The 11727-nt window shown below is 36.6% G+C and overlaps 1 protein-coding gene across 4 annotated transcripts; it reads left to right on the forward strand.

The window, feature by feature from the left end:
* Positions 1-1260: 1260 nt before the first annotated feature.
* On the forward strand, positions 1261-11554 carry fxyd6l (FXYD domain containing ion transport regulator 6 like). Of its 4 annotated transcripts, XM_065260979.2 has the most exons (10): positions 1265-1470; positions 5130-5186; positions 5492-5518; positions 7047-7070; positions 7443-7466; positions 8123-8197; positions 10733-10766; positions 10913-10944; positions 11027-11055; positions 11152-11554. In XM_065260979.2, the coding sequence occupies exons 2-9, from the start codon at positions 5135-5137 to the stop codon at positions 11035-11037; spliced, it is 279 nt and encodes a 92-aa protein (XP_065117051.1). In that variant the 5' UTR covers positions 1265-1470; positions 5130-5134; the 3' UTR covers positions 11038-11055; positions 11152-11554. The 4 variants fall into 4 exon arrangements, with proteins under 4 accessions (XP_065117054.1, XP_065117052.1, XP_065117051.1 ...); XM_065260980.2 differs by lacking the exon at positions 7443-7466 and having other exon boundaries at positions 1263-1470; XM_065260981.2 differs by lacking the exon at positions 5492-5518.
* The last annotated feature ends 173 nt before the right edge of the window (positions 11555-11727 follow it).

Below are 11727 nucleotides of genomic sequence, written 5' to 3' on the forward strand. Positions count from 1 at the left end.
AACAGCATGGCTTTTAATTGGGAAAAGGGTTTATAGTGACAAGTTATAAAGCTTCAGGAATTTATTTATTTAATTAAGACTTGAATTGCAGTTGTTTAAGCAGTAGATACAAGTTGCCTTAACAAGAATGTTTTTACATACTGCAAAAGGCAATAAAACAATTATTCTCTAATGCCATGACTATTATTCTGTGCTATCACGTGCAAACTGCCATTCCTTCTTTTGTTTTCAACAGGCCTACAAAAGCTTTTAATAGCACTTAGCAAATAAACAATGTCAATGTATGAGAAAACCTCAAGTGTAAAAGGCTTTAAAATTACAGTGTCATAGAGGTGGAAAACAATCGTCAAAAAGCTTTGGTTTGGTCCGTAATGTTTTTGTTTGAGTTTTCTCAAATATTTGACCTTATGCTTATTTGAAATGTTTGAGGCTATTTTAAGTGGGGAAAATCCTACATGAGGATTTACTGCACCCCAGTGTTGGAAGATTGAAACCAAATTATTATTTTTATTTTTTTGGATAAATTCTTTCACCTACTCTCAGAGCGCCACCATGAGCCCCAAATGCATTTATTGTATTATTAGTCAACGCTAGTTTTATGCGCTTCATTGTTCTGGAAATGAAATTCCATGTTAGCAACGATGGTTATATATTTTTTGTTTGGAAAGAAATGCACTTCTATATTAAAATAATATTTATATTTAAATTATTATTTAAAGGGAACTCCAAATGACCTAAAACAAAAGGAGACGTGTTGCGGTGTAAACCAACACTATACTGTTGTAAGCGCTTAGGTGTTGCGCAAAAACGCCTCTGGAATTTGGGGAATTTCAGGAGAGACGCTTGTAAACCGCTAACAAACAGTCATTATTTGGAACCCACCCTTCAGACCAACACTAAAGATCTGTTTTAAGAACACAAAATGTAAGAAAGAGGTTGCATTTCTACTTTTAAACGCTGATTTATGCATTAACATGATTACATCAGAATCACAATTGTATCGAAATCTTATAAAATAGATAATATGGATAAGAAACACTGAGTAAAATGCTGCTGTTGCTGCTGCTACACGTTGCTGCCTCCCCACGCAGACTGATCTGATTACGACGTCAAAGTACAGCGAGAGCAAACCTTTTGATTCGCTCTCGCGGTACTTTGATGTCATACTTCGAGTGATCTGCGCAGCGGTGTATTAACATGCGAACATGCTTATTTGAGCATTGATAAACGTCGTGTGAGAAAGGGGGAGGAGTCTCCCTCCGCTACACACGCGCGCTTTCCAACACTACAAATGTAGCCTACCTTGTTCGTGTAATGTGCACAACGATACGTGCATGTCGTTGTGAATGTAATGATTAGATTTTAATTTAAATCTTAGAAGATATTCGATTTTACAAATCAGTTTTACAGAGACAACGTGTCGCCAAGATTTTCCCACAGGAATTCAGCAGAGCCAGTTTGTTTTAACAGGTAAGGCTTTGTATACATTTAAAATAACTCGCATGGTTTTTAATTACTTATGTAAACTCGAGATTTCTTAAGGAACAGTTAAGCAAACAACTTGTTGGCTTTATGATGGTGGATGTGTAAGACCCATCCGTACACACGTCAGTTGATTATTATAATAACGTTTAGTTTATATGCACGGATTTATTAAACGCATTTTTATTTGCTAATTCCTTTGTTTAGCACTAGAGGAATCCAGACTTGATTATATTGGCAGCTCGGGCACGTGACCGTCTGTGTCATATTACAGCTCCTTGAGTTGTTTTTGAGAACTCGTTTCGTCTTTTTTACCACACAGTCGTATATTGTATTCAACGTTAATACGTTACAGTGTGTAATATGATTAATATTTGGTTTATTGGGATAAAGAAAAGCTACCCCTAAAGAACCAAACACTGGTGTGATATGCTTGGAAAGTGGGTTATGGGGGAAGGGGTCTCGTGTGTGTTTATCAGAGATAAATAGACTTGCCTTATGGTAAATGTTTTGGTGACACTGTTTGTAAAATTCAGAATTAAGTCTAAATTAAGTTTAATCTAAGATGCTGATTGCATACATGTTAATTCTTCAATCATTGATCAGCTCATTTGATTTATTATTAGGTTTCTGTATGTATTTAGAATAATATGTGCTTTGTGACTTAGATGTTATAAGCCCAATGAATAGCTTGTTGCATCCAGTCACAACCTTTAAAATGATTCGTCAAATAAAACCGCCTAGACATCTAATGTATTTTAAGACATGCTCTTGCATCTCATGTATCTCGAGTATTCAGACTTACTGGAAGTTACTTCAACGGGTCTCCTATGTTTCACAAAAATATTATCTGAAACATCACACCCACAACCCGCTTACTCCCTGGGCTCAATACGCCACTGTTTTAGGTGCTTCTCCAAAAATAGAGAGCCATTATTAGCAACAGGATACCAAAACATGCTGAAAGTGATCTTTGTGCAGGTCATTTCCATTATGTGGGTACAGAAAAATAAAGGTGATTTAATCATGAAGCTGTAATATTGACAGAGCATAGTACAAAAGGTAGGTGTTGCAGATTGCAAGGGTTATCCAAGTCACCTTTAACTTTGTAGGATGTCTAAAATGACTCTTGCATCGCAAATAAATAATTTAAGGGGAAATCTGACTTTTTCCATGTTTAAGTGCTATAATTGGGTCCCTAGTGCTTTTATCAATCTAGAGGATGTGAATAAGATCAACCCAGTAACTTAAGCCGTTTCTCAATATGCGTTCTTGTCTGTACTTGTGTTCTTGTGGACTTGTGAAACGTCATCAGTCGCGGCCCAAGTACTGTTCCAATTCAAAGTTCGCATCAAGCCCAAGTTCACATAAAATCCCCGGATGTGTTCTTGATCCGCCCATTTTATCGAGGATGCATCAGAGGAGACTTGTGTGGACTTATGACAGCGAAGTTTCCCAGAATGCATTTCGCGTCAGGAGTTCGTTCTTCCGAGTCTGAACTTGCAAGTTCGAACTACGAAGGACACAAGTCCGAGTTTGGCGTACTTGGTTTTGAGAAACGGCTTTAGTTTTGATAAACCATTCTCCACAAGCCAGTGAAAAAATAGCTAATTGAAATTTGGCTCCCATGGTGATGTCAGAAGGGGATAATATCTCCCCTTAATCTGCACTATCCAACCACAGCACTGCCATTTAGTACAGAGATCAGCTCATTTGCATGTTAAAGGACACACCCAAAACGGCACATTTTTGTACATGCCTACAAAGTGACAATTTTAACTTGCTATAATAATCTATATGATATTTTGAGCTTAAACTTCACAACTTCACTCTGGGGACACCAAAGATTTATTTGACATCTTAAAGCTCTACTGTGTACTTTATTGAGTTAATTATTAACAAAAACCCATGTTTTCTTTCAAAAGTATGTGCTCATTCATGTGTAATTACTTCCCACCCACTAATGAAAGTATTCTCGTAAGTGTAGAATCTGCTATTTAAAATGCATACCGTCGAAGCGCTCTCTGGCTGAATCCATGTTGTGCCTCCATCTTTGAAATACATTCGCCGACGAGGGACATTCCTGAAATTCAAGCTCCGCCTTTCGCGCTTTCACTCTACACTCACGCTGGCTGATAGCTGAAGCCTTCGGAGGTTGCATGTGTAGGCGGTATACGTCATCAAGACAGTCTTATTTCAGAATATTAACAATTATAAAGCTGACAATTATTCTTAGTTAATTGTAAATTGATGTAATATGCATATGACTTGCGAATGTAATGCTCAGTTGATTTAAATAAACCAGGCTTGATGACGTATCCAGCTGCGTAGCTGAATCCTTCGGATTTTACAACAACCGCACACCGTGATGAACCTGCGATCTAATGCTTTGATTTGAAAGCCTGTTGAAGACATATTCTCGAGGACATTAAAACAAATCGCCAAGGATGCGAAACGGGGATTTTAAACGACAACGTGACAGGAAAAACATCAAGACCAAAGTCACTATTGGAGTTAGTTTTCCAAGAGGGGGCTCAAGGGACACTGAAGTTGCACTTTCTATATTCTCCACAGGTAATTCAGCATATTCGTTTACATCTATACAGTCCATGTTGTAAACTTGAAGTTTTATAGTTCCTTGGCTAACTTTAGCATGATTATGCATAACACTTGTTAGTGTAAACATGCATGTGGTTTAATGTGTTCAAACAGACACAAGCGGTCTCTCCGCCCATTTATGTAATCTGAGGTACTGAGATAAATGTTTTTCATCTTTTCTGACCTCTAGCACAAACACACGGTGACAGCGCTATGTTTAGCCTTTCATTGATAAAAGCGTCTGATCTGCGCGTCTTTCGTTTCATTTTACAAGCGTGTGAAAGTTGCGCGATCTTTTTTCACCAATATGAGAGAGAGCTCTTACATATACACGGACATGTAACGTTTACTTAAAAAATAAGCATTGTACTCTGACATAATGTCTGACATAATACTCTGATAAAAGCGTCTGATCTGCGCGTCTTTCGTTTCATTTTACAAGCTTGTGAAAGTTGCGCGATCTTTTTTCACCAATATGAGAGAAAGCTCTTACATATACACGGACCTGTAACGTTTACTTAAAACATAAGCATTGTACTTTGACATAATATTAGTTCGCGTCCATTTAAACCCGTCATGGTTGCTTTTTGTATGTGATTTTAAGCGGACATATCATGACAATCAGACTTTTTTCATGTTAAACATAAATCTGTGTGCTTTGATGGATCACAGGCAAAGGACATTGCAAATTGTTCATTTTTTTTCATTGGTTTTGCTTTGGAGCTACTGGAAGCCATGTTAACCTTGGCATGACACGGCCGGGCCACCGTACGAGTTAAAACGCGTTCCGAATGGGGGGGGCTAGAAAGTATTATTCAGTTGCTTGTCATATAGACTTTCACCGCTAGATGGGAGTAGATCTTACACAGTGGAGCTTTAAAAAAGTCTTGTGAAATGTCCCCTTCAATGCTAAAAAATGTGATGCAAATGGGTCATGTTTACTTGATGTCCCAGAGAAACTGAAGTACGTGTGTGAAATTCTGCAGGGATTTAAGACTGCCCAGTGTCTCTCTCTCTCTCTCACACACAGTATTTGTTTTGTTTTTCAGACAAGATGGACGTTTCTGTCGCTGTGGTGCTTTTGTCCTATTTTGCTCCAGCTCTGGGTGAGTCCTTTTGTTTTTGGGTTTAATTTTGGTATTATTTTGTTTTATCTCTAACGATTCCCAGATTGTTTCCTTTGCTTATTTTTCTAATACAAAGCCAGTTTTATAAGAAGTCAGGAGTGGACGTTCCTAATGCGTTTACTGTATCAATTATTATTATTATTATTATTATTGAAGAATGTAATTGGCCATAAAGGCTAAGCAAAGTGGCAGCGGAATATTGTGTTGGCCATTCACACAGGCTTTCCTGTAGACAGTTTTTAGTGAACTGGCCTGTGTCTGTGTATATGTCTGTATGTATGCAGGGTCCGCTTTTGGCAGGGAAATGCCAGGTAAGTGTGTAGAGGGTTACGAGAAACTTTTCTATGTGTGCTGGGCAGAATTTCATTTTTGTGTGCTTCCGAACGTTTACCTGTTTTTGTGAATAATTCAGAAACTCAACAACCATGCTCTCCCACTCTCCCACGCATGCTTTTAACGCATTTGTTGGATGGTTCCACTGTGTCTTGTTTCTGCTTTAACAAGTCGTTTACAATTCTACCTTTCCCTGAAGGGTTTTGTGAAGAGTCCTTGAAGAAACAATACTCTTGCACAACGAGGCTGGAGACTCATACTGTGTGTGCCAGTCCAGCTCATGTTGTACCAACCTGTAGTACATGAAGTTCTACCGCTCCATTAGAAGTTTTTACACACACAAAGTTTTTTTCCGATTGACTGAGCTCGAATAATTAAAGCAATGTTGCACTTACAGTATTTTCCCATAAGAATAGTTCTCTATTAAGTATTTTAGTCACTGTGAATCTAGGTTACCCTTTGGATTTCTGGGATTTGCCGCATTCTGAGACTCTTTTGTTTATGTTGGCAACTCTACATAATTTGACTGCACAATTATGTGCTTTGACACACACGCATGCTTCGTGGACTCGCATAAATTCACATGCAATAAGTAATATTTATTGTTATAGAAAGTATTTTTATTAAGTATTGTTCATTGTTTATGAACGGGAATGAGGGAGGGAGAGAGAGAGAGGGTGAGCAATAGATCATTACGGATAACTAAAGTCCTACAGTCAGACCATTCATAATGTCTCATGGGAAATTTGGAGCAATGCCTTCTGCATTCTTGTTTACAAAGAGCAGCCCCCCTTAAAATCGACAGTGGCTCCTAAAAAACAGGAAGATCTTTTATTACTGCAAACTCATCTCTTTTTGTGACATAAAACAGCAGAATACAATGGGAAGTAACATTTTCTGCCAAAAGTCTTGGAAATGGTTTATTGTACCGTAAATGTACGTCATCACAGAAATGAAAATAAATGTGTTATTTTTGGGAAATTTAAAGATCTATATCTATATGTCTTACTGCGTGAGAGTTTTTCCAATGTTATAGAAATCTATTATACATTATTCATTTTAAATACAGATTGTTTGTCTGACAGAATCAATATAAGCTATTGAGGTTGGCTGCCACAATGTGAACTCTTTTTCAGATGTGTCTCGCTTGTGCACAAGCTTTTTGAGGAAACTGTGCCAAATGCACCCTTTTGACAGTTTTGTGTCTGTATGTGTTTTTGTCCAAACATGTTTGGAATGTAGTGTGCATCAGTAGCATTTATTAACACACATTTGATGGTGTATTAAAATGTTTAGCTGGCACTCGATTGCTAAAGAAATTTAAAGTAGACTGACTCTGTGTATAAATAACCCTCTATAAATTTGTCCTGAAACATGTAGAACAGGATCTAACACTGCTTCTGGCCATAATTTAACTGACATTTACATTTTTATACTTCCGATTTGAATTGTAAATCTTGTTTTGTTCTCTCTCTCACTCTTTCTCTCTCTGTCTCTCTCCCTCAGCCTCCACAATGGATGAAATTCATGGTAAGGAAATTTGTGGTATAAAATAAATGCACCTTTATACAACAATCTAACTAAATGTCTTGGTGGCTTATTAACAAAGCGTTTTAGCCGACCAAACCACAGTCAGCCGAGGTTTGTTTTTGTGTGCCTTGTAAATCCGCATTTGACACTAGAAGCTTTTACTTCACAGCGGGTGTGAGAACATGTTTAAGTTTCCAGACAGTGAGCTTTAATTATCCTAGCATACAGTACATTTCATGTGGTATCACTTAGTCTATTTGCCTTCTGTAGATGAGAAAAATGGCCTGTGGCTTTGTGCATATATGACTACTTGTTTTTAGTGTTGAATTTTGACAATTTTAGACATTTTACAGTATCTTTTCTTCCCACCAGAGTTCGACAAGCCATTTCATTATGGTGAGTAAAGATTTACTTTAGCTGCTTAGAGAAGAGCATATGGACTCATGGATTAAGAAAAATCATTTGGTTGACTTGTAAAATGTAAATGCTAGTATGCAGAGTATTGCTCTGGGGCATTTATTGCTCTCTATATGTATTATATGATTAGAGTTCAGTATTAGATCTGAGCTGTGATGGTTCCCACAGTAAGCTGAGACTATTTTGTAAAAATGAAGGCTCTGTAAGGGCAGAGTGCATCACCCTGATCAGGAAACATCTGGAAAGTCAGAAGGATTTGCGTTTCCCCTCTTGTTTTCCCTAAATAGATGGAAAACAGTCATCTTAGGGCTATGCATCTGTAGATCACATCATTTGATAAGTACTCCAGAATTTCCCAAATTCACTTTAATCTGCTCAGATTCTGATTTTGCCTATGATCTATAAGCAGACAATCACCATACTACAAGCAGCGGACAACATTGCGGTATAATATGCTCAGTACATTGTTATTGTTTGGACATTTTGTCTTGGCCTTAACAAATAAGCTTGTTTATGTGCATATCTAAATGTGTATATTCTTTACCCATAATGCGATGGAATTTATTTTGTTGATGCTGTTATGCTTGTGTTTCAAGGCTGTGCAGTATTTTCAGTCTTCTAAATCCTGCTTTCAGATTATGAATCTTTGAGGATTGGTGGTATGATCTTTGCAGTGATCCTTTTCCTGATGGGGATCTTCCTCATCATCAGTGAGTGCCAAACTATCTTTATTCTGTTTTGAAATTTTGCATCTGTATATATTTTTTGGAAAAAATAAATGCATAATTCTGAAGGGTGTTTACGCGGTGTAAAATACTGCTTATAATAGTACACTCTTATTGGTAGTTAAACCCATTATATTTTTTGGTTTTTGCTTGATGCATTTATCAGGGAATATGTGCGTCAAAACCGTTTATGATGAAAGAGACGCTCACGTTCACAACATGCACACAAGACGCTCCCATAACAGTAAACTTTGTTTATGCATGAGATTTTGTGAGTATCTAGCACAGTGGTTCTCAAACTTTTTCCGCGTGCGGCCCCCCAAAGAAAATTTTTGACAAAAAAAATGTAACATTTTAATTAAACAAAACATGTTAAGTTATCCAAAGTAGTGCTGTTGGTTAGTAGCCTTAATTTTTTAGGGTTAATTACACAGAATTCATGATAAATGAATGTATTGTATAAAATGTCATAAATCTGGGGCCCCCCTGGCACCATCTCGCGGCCCCCCTGGGGACCCGGACCCCAATTTGAGAACCACTGATCTAGCAAACGCGAGCGTCTCTTTTATCACAAACCCTTAAGACGCATCTGCAGTAGGCAATTATTTTGACAAGACACTTGATGCACACAGGATCTCTTCACACGCAGAACACACATTTAAAAAAAAAAGGAACCACACACATGATGGGCTAAATACATGTTGTGACGAACTTTGCATCGAGCACCCTCGAAATAAGAATTATTAATTTATTACGTTATTAATACGTTTCTTTAAAAGCTTTTTAATATACTTGATGTTATCAAAGTAAAGAACATGTTTTTCCATGCACTATAAAGCGGGATTGTAATTGGGGGATTTATCCATCAGTGACTCATAGGGGTTGGGTGACTTTGTATGTGCATACTGTACATTTAGTATGATATGGAAAGTATATTAAAGATGGACAATAAGTGTAAATATTTGCATAATACCCAATATGACAGATGAATATCGTGCTGTACTGTAAAGTAGATTTGTCATACTTCACTTTTATTAAATATGCAGTTTTACTACTGATGGTCTGTCTTCTCAAAGGTGTTTGTATTATGATTGAGCGGTGCACACTTCATTGATTTTATGTTAGCGGTAGTTTTGTACAATTTAATGGAGACTGTTATGACCCCTTGTGCCCTCCTTTGGCCTCTTTGTCAGTGGGATTGGCCTAAGTGGCTTAACCAGATAACTGAGCACCCCTGGGGCATAGGTGTGTTATATAGGTGTGTTCTAAAAAGATTTTTTTTCTCTCAGGCGTGTTGCTGATTTTTATCAAGTTATCACATGCTTTTGCCGTTTCTCACTTTGGGTTTTTTATATACTGATCCTAATTCAATTCACATCCAACATATCTTCCTTTTCCTCTAGACAAATTACATAGCTTTTTTCATTTCAAGTTTTTCATTAAGTTATAATTAGTGCTGGGAAAAGATTAATCGCATACGAATGATTTTTTTGCATAATAAGTGTACTGTGTGTAATTATTATGTATATATAAATACACACACATTCATGTATGCATTTAAGAAACATTTAAATGTGTATATATATATTTATTTATATTTTTATATATTATATATAAATAAATAAAAATGAGATATAAATAAAAAAATCTGAAATGACTATATGTATGTGTGTGTGGTTGAATATACATAATAATTACACTCAGTACACACATATAATGCAAAAAATCACTTTTATTTTGAATGCGATTAATCTTTTCCCAGCACTAGTTATAATGTGATTAAACTCTACTCAATCCCCATCTTCTTCTTTGTTACATTTTTGTTGTGTTGGGTTATGAGCTAGACGATAACAAGATGCTGTGTGGTGTCATGAATACCCGTCAGAAGTATCTGCTACACACAACTCCCTTTGTGGTCACACTGATGTCATTGAGGGATTGTTTTATATGATTTATCATGTGTGGACGAATTTAGAAATTGCACCTACATGTGTCCAACCCCTTGAGGAAATGTACACGTGATATCTGACTTTTACAAAAACTGAATTCTTTGTGTTTATGCACTGATGCAGAACATTTCATGTCAGTGCACAGCTTTGGTAGACATGTGGCTATGCAATGCGATAAACAAGCTAAAGATCAGTTTAGGGTAAGCTGGTGGCAGGCCTGGATGTCTTTCATAATCTCTAAGTTTAACCTCTCTGCGACACCTAACACCGCTCTATGACTTATAGAGTATTAGGGAGTCAGCCAAACCCTTGAAATTCTTACTCTGGAACCCCCTCCAAGACCCCTTAAATTATTAGTGAGGATCCAAATTGGAGATGTTGTCTCAGCATTGCAAAACTTATGATTTTTAACAACATTACTTTTTTGTGTATGTTTTTATATATGTAAATGTACATAGTTTCAAGTTTTACAGCAACATAATTCTCAATTTTTGTATAATATTTTATTAATAATTTAATTTTTGTATCATAATAAATGTATAATGTTTTGGGTCTGACTTCTTTTTTGCAGGTCGGAAATGCCGCTGCAAAGGGAGTAAGCCTAGGTAAGTAGCATATACTAGGTTCCACAATATGGTGCATTATAGACAGGATCTACTACATGCCAAAATTCATTACAGTAAATGTTCCTTCTTATATTTTTGTGCTTCATAAAGCTACCATTTTTCATTCTCTTTAATCTGCTTTATAGGCCAGTGGGACCTGACCCAGAGTCAGCAAGAGGTCAGTTGCCTGTTTTTCTTGATTCAGTTTAGGTATCAAAACTTTTACAAGAAACAGACATTTAACAGTGTTTATATTTCAGGTTCAAAGTAACGTTACTGGAGAGAACAGGTAAACAACTGACACAACTGCACTGCGTTTGGATTTATGATGTATATTCTGCATAAATATTCAAGACTATATCCTTCACTTGGCTTCTTTTGACAGAAAGCATGGCCGCCTGAAGACAGTGCCAAATCTTTGAGCCGTTCGGCGATTTGGATGAAGGTCAATGATTTTTGATCTGATGATTTTTGTCGTACTATGGTGTTCTTTATAATTTTGTAATAAATTTTTTGAAAGTGTTTAAAAAAATTGTTGATTCTCCGCTAGGGCTACTGCCAGTAGGTTTGTTATTTCAGAAGATGCTTCTCTTTTACAGTTTATGCACAGATTCTTTTTTTTTTTTAGCTCGCAGTGAAGTTTATAAAATGCACAGTTCTCTGTTACTAAAGTAAAAAGCAGACATTTTATATGTTTTGTAAATTATATTCATTCAGTTTTGTAACTTTGCAGAATTAACAAATCACACTGTAGCCTGCAGTAGAAATAAACTGATTTCTATTAATGACTAATGGCCTTTTATTAAGTGTCCTCGAGAACATGATGTAACTCTGTGCTTGTGCACCTGTCATAGTCTGTTACTCATATTTAGCATGTCTACAAGTTTTTTTATTTATTGATTTTGCGACTGTGCCATAATATTCGTATTATAGCTGCTGTGCAAAGTGGCCACTGCCAGTA

The sequence above is a fragment of the Paramisgurnus dabryanus genome, chromosome 13 (assembly GCF_030506205.2).
Source record: "Paramisgurnus dabryanus chromosome 13, PD_genome_1.1, whole genome shotgun sequence".
NCBI classification, from domain to species: Eukaryota; Metazoa; Chordata; class Actinopteri; order Cypriniformes; family Cobitidae; genus Paramisgurnus; species Paramisgurnus dabryanus.

Coding starts and splice junctions, on each gene's coding strand:
- fxyd6l (XM_065260979.2), top strand. CDS start 5,135: ATGGACGTTTCTGTCGCTGTGGTGCTTTTGTCCTATTTTGCTCCAGCT. Junction 5,187..5,491: donor CTATTTTGCTCCAGCTCTGG/GTGAGTCCTTTT, acceptor GTATGTATGCAG/GGTCCGCTTTTGGCAGGGAA. Junction 10,767..10,912: donor TGCAAAGGGAGTAAGCCTAG/GTAAGTAGCATA, acceptor TCTGCTTTATAG/GCCAGTGGGACCTGACCCAG.